Below are 4292 nucleotides of genomic sequence, written 5' to 3'. Positions count from 1 at the left end.
TTATGACCAGGTTGGATTGGGTTGGAGCTGCAAAAAAGTTAGCACTCCATCCAGCTTCATGATAGCATCCCCCTGAGTAGAATCCCAAGTTTGAGAGACAAGATTCCTAAAGTCTGGATGAAGAGTCCAAGCAGCTTGAAAATGGAAGGAAGTATTCTTGATGGATGGTGATTTAAAACAGTGGACCAAGACGGGGTTGTGGTCTGAACCATACGGGTTCAGAACTTCAGCAAGACCGTGAGGGAAGAAAAGTCTCCATCCTGAGTTCACCATGCATCTATCCAACTTTTTTCTCATGTGGCCTCCGTTTTGGATATTTTTGCGCCATGTAAACCTACCTCTCACCGTACCCAGGTCTAGAAGTCCACACTCGTTGAAGAAATTTGCTAAAGCAAAGGCTCGAGAGGGATAAAATAGGCCCCCAGATACCTCTGAGGAAAGAATAATATCATTGAAGTCCTTAAGCATCAACCATGGCCCTTGAATGTGCTCCCCCAAGGTGATCAAATAGTCCCAGAAGACAGTACAAGGGACCAAAACTGGTGGGGGATACACTGTGGTGCAAGTCCACAGAACATTATACTTTTTTTAACAGTAAAGGTAGTAATCGCATGAGGCATAGAGTCAACCAGGGTGGAAGAAAAGTCCTCAACTAGATAAAATCCAGATGCCTCCGGAGTGCCCTTGTGTCTCTTGAATGAAGCAAGGATTGTACCCAAGTCGGTTCCTAAAGAAGAGTGTGTTTCAAAGAGTAATAAAAGTGAAGGTTTGTAGTTACGAACCATTTGACGAATATGGCATTTCCTTTCACAACCAACAACACCTCGCATGTTCCATGCAATAATCGAGCAATCTTTAAAGCAATTCATTGGAAACAAATGCGAGATGCGGATACAAAGGGTAACACCCCTTACGTGACCATGACAGGGTCACCATTGGCACGTCCAACATTTGTTGAGTTTTGTATGATCTCCATTGCATCACCGTCATAAGGAGTAACTTCGGTGGCTGAATCCAAGACATGAGGTGTGACACTCTCTACCCGACATATATATATATATATATATATATATATATATATATATATATATATATATATATATATATATATATAAAAAGACTTGTTAAAAACATATTCGGTCCAAAATAAGGCCGTCAAAGTTTAAATGTTTTGTTAAATCAGTGAGGTAAAATAAAATAAAATAACGTCATGCAATTAAAATAAAAATTTATCCCCAATGTTATATCTTATCAGAGCATTGTGTTTCAACGTCCTTTGACACGAGGTTTTTTAACACCTAGTCATCTGGTCCAGTGAATACAAGGTTTAAGATCATCACAGGATTCAAACACAAATAGCACACTAGGAGTGAGTTATCACAAAAAAATAACAAAATGAATAAACAAGACGTAATCAAAATAAATTATGAAAATATTTATAACATAACTCAACTTAATACAACTCACATCACTTCACCACTTTATCTTTAAAATTTATTTTTCAATCATTAATCACATTACACATGAATCACACACTCGAGTCAAGACACAATAACACTCATCAATTTCATAATAAACCATTAATAGTTATGCGGCAATTTTACTAAGACACAAACCTACATGCAATGTGGTATCATGCCACTGAAAAATTACCAAGACTCTTTAGGAGTACATAACAAGACACACCACACAATGGGTATGTCAGGTCACTCTCACTAAGTAAAATCATAAGGTGACCAGTCATGATCACTCCGTTCTGGGAGAATGCTCCAATCATATGAGATCAATATAGGCTTAAAGGAATACTCAAACTAAGTGTCTTTACTTCCAAGGCCTAGACTCCAAAGAATCTGTTAGGGCCTCACCTTCCCAATTCAACCTTCCCAATTCAGGTTCAACCCCTAAAATAATTTTTTTGCAAGCAGATACTACTCATGAATTATATAATACACATGACCTCACACTTGTGTTTCAAACATGTTTAATACATTATGCTACAATTTAACACTGGTTCCTAACTAGGAATCTACATTTTCTCTTTAACACTGCGTATAAACACTTTTCTCAATATAAACACTGGTCGACTTATTATATAATTCACAGCTCACAACACAATTATTGTCACATCAAGCGTTAAACACACACACTTATTCACAACCAAATATCATGTCCACAATTTAACATCTCATAATATCACAATCTATTATCACAGGTTTACATGTATCTTACAAATTAACATATGTTCAACTTTATACTTATACTCGATTTCAACAATAATATTATAAGCAGACACTGCTCATGAATTATACAATACACACGACCTCACACTCGTGTTTCAAATACGTTTAACACATTGCGCTACAATTTAACACTGGTTCCTAATTAGGAAACTTAAATTTTTCCTTTAACACTGCACATGCTCAAGATAAACACTAGTCGGTTTATTGTATAATTCAAAACTCGATAACAACACAAGTAATGTCATATCAAGTATTAACCACACACTTATTCACAATCAACCATCTTATGTTTACGTGTATATCGCAATTTAACACACTCAACTTTGCATTTATACTCAATCTCCATTACAATATTATAATCTCAAAGTAATATATTATTCTACAATCCATCATATATTCAATTTGTCACTTATATACAATCTCAATCATAATTTCATAATCCCAATATAACTATTTATTACGCTAATCTTATTCAAAACACAAATAGATTATACAAAATTATTTCTCAATCCACGGGGAGTAAAACCCCTCAAATAATTTCACATAATCATACAAGAAGAATTTCAATATAATAAACATTCTAAAATAAACCTCAATTTGATCTTTTAAGAATCCCTACACATGTTCATTCTAACCCCAATTACAATAAACTCATTTTAAAAAAGAGAGAAGGTGGTGAAGATAAAGAGTGAAGAAAAAGAGAGAAAAGGAAAAAAGTTGGTGTGGGATGTAGAGATCGACATAGATGTGTGTAAATTAATATTGAAACACTCATTTTGTTTTAATATGTAATGATGTTTTTTAATATTTTTTCATACCTAAAAATATGTTATTTTTTTGTTTTAATTATTATAAAATATGATTGTTTTGATTTTTATGAATTAATTATGATATGACACTCCATTATGACTTGACATGATGATGTGATTGTCCTATTTCTCACATCATCATTTCTTTAATGAAGACTAGCAACAAAGACAAAAAATAAAACAAACATAATTTTCAGAGACTAAAAAACAAAATATAAATAAATAAATAAATAAATAAATAAATTATAGAAACAAAAAATATATATTTAAGTCTAATGCAAAAGAAATATTACAAGTATGATATTTTATAAAAAAAAAAAGTTTCAAACAAGCATCAAGTCTTATTTGATTTTAGCTTATAAAAAAAATCTTATTTTAATCTATCTAGAAGTTAATTTTATCTCAAGAGAAAAAGTTTATTTTATTTTTCTACTTATCTTTTGTCATAAGTATTTATGAAAAAAATTATCCAAAAATAATAAGACAATCTCTGGTAAAATATTTTAATAAGTTTTTAGTTGTTTTTATTAGTAAAAAAATTTGTTTCAGTATTTGATAAACAAGTTTTAGGCTAATAATTAATTGAAAATAAGGGTGTGTACTGTATTTTAAAATAATAAAAATTAATTTTAAAGCTTCTTTGTAAAGAAAATGAATAAACAAACGAAAGTTAAAGACAAATCTCATGTTACAATTTATATTATTCATTATAAAATTCTAACTATTGTTTATATATTTAAATATTTATTTATTATGAATTTTAATTTTAATTCAATTTATATATTAAAAATATTTATTTATTATAATTTAAATTTATATAAAATGAGGGCGAGCCCTGATGCAGCGGTAAAGTTGTGCCTTGGTGACTTGTTGGTCATGGGTTCAAATTCGGAAACAGTCTCTTTGCATATGCAAGGGTAAAGCTGGATACAATATCCCTCCATAGGACACGTTAAGATACTCGTTTTAAAAAAAACCAAAACTCACATATTTCAAGGATTGACAAATTTGCTAAAAAAAATAATTAAGAAGACATGTATAACTTTTACTCTATTCTAGGCGAATCAGTAATACCAGAGAGAGAAAGAGTGAGGTAGTGGAAGTGCGAATCAGCAACCAGTACTCTACTTTTCAAGTCTTCTAAGAAAGTAACATGTACATTTAAGTTACACATTAAAATTTAATTTAATACTGCACAGTTACTAGTACAAAATTAAACAAATGTGAAAAAGCAAGAATATAT

At 31.2% G+C, this 4292-nt stretch overlaps 1 protein-coding gene across 1 annotated transcript; it reads right to left on the bottom strand.

The window, feature by feature from the left end:
• On the bottom strand, positions 1-976 carry LOC102667015 (uncharacterized). Its single transcript, XM_006603099.1, has 2 exons — positions 934-976; positions 1-554 (listed from the first exon to the last, which is right to left on the bottom strand). The coding sequence occupies exons 1-2, from the start codon at positions 974-976 to the stop codon at positions 1-3; spliced, it is 597 nt and encodes a 198-aa protein (XP_006603162.1).
• Positions 977-4292: the final 3316 nt, after the last annotated feature.

The sequence above is a fragment of the Glycine max genome, chromosome 18, assembly GCF_000004515.6.
Source record: "Glycine max cultivar Williams 82 chromosome 18, Glycine_max_v4.0, whole genome shotgun sequence".
Taxonomy (NCBI): domain Eukaryota; kingdom Viridiplantae; phylum Streptophyta; class Magnoliopsida; order Fabales; family Fabaceae; genus Glycine; species Glycine max.
Note: the sequence above shows the minus strand (reverse complement) of the source record. Positions and strands in the feature narration are given on the sequence as shown.

Bases quoted from the DNA above. Each gene is read 5' to 3' on its own strand.
- LOC102667015 (XM_006603099.1), bottom strand. From the start codon at position 976: ATGGAGATCATACAAAACTCAACAAATGTTGGACGTGCCAATG. The intron at 555-933 runs GTGACCCTGTCA...CTTGCACCACAG, and splicing joins AAATGTTGGACGTGCCAATG to TGTATCCCCCACCAGTTTTG.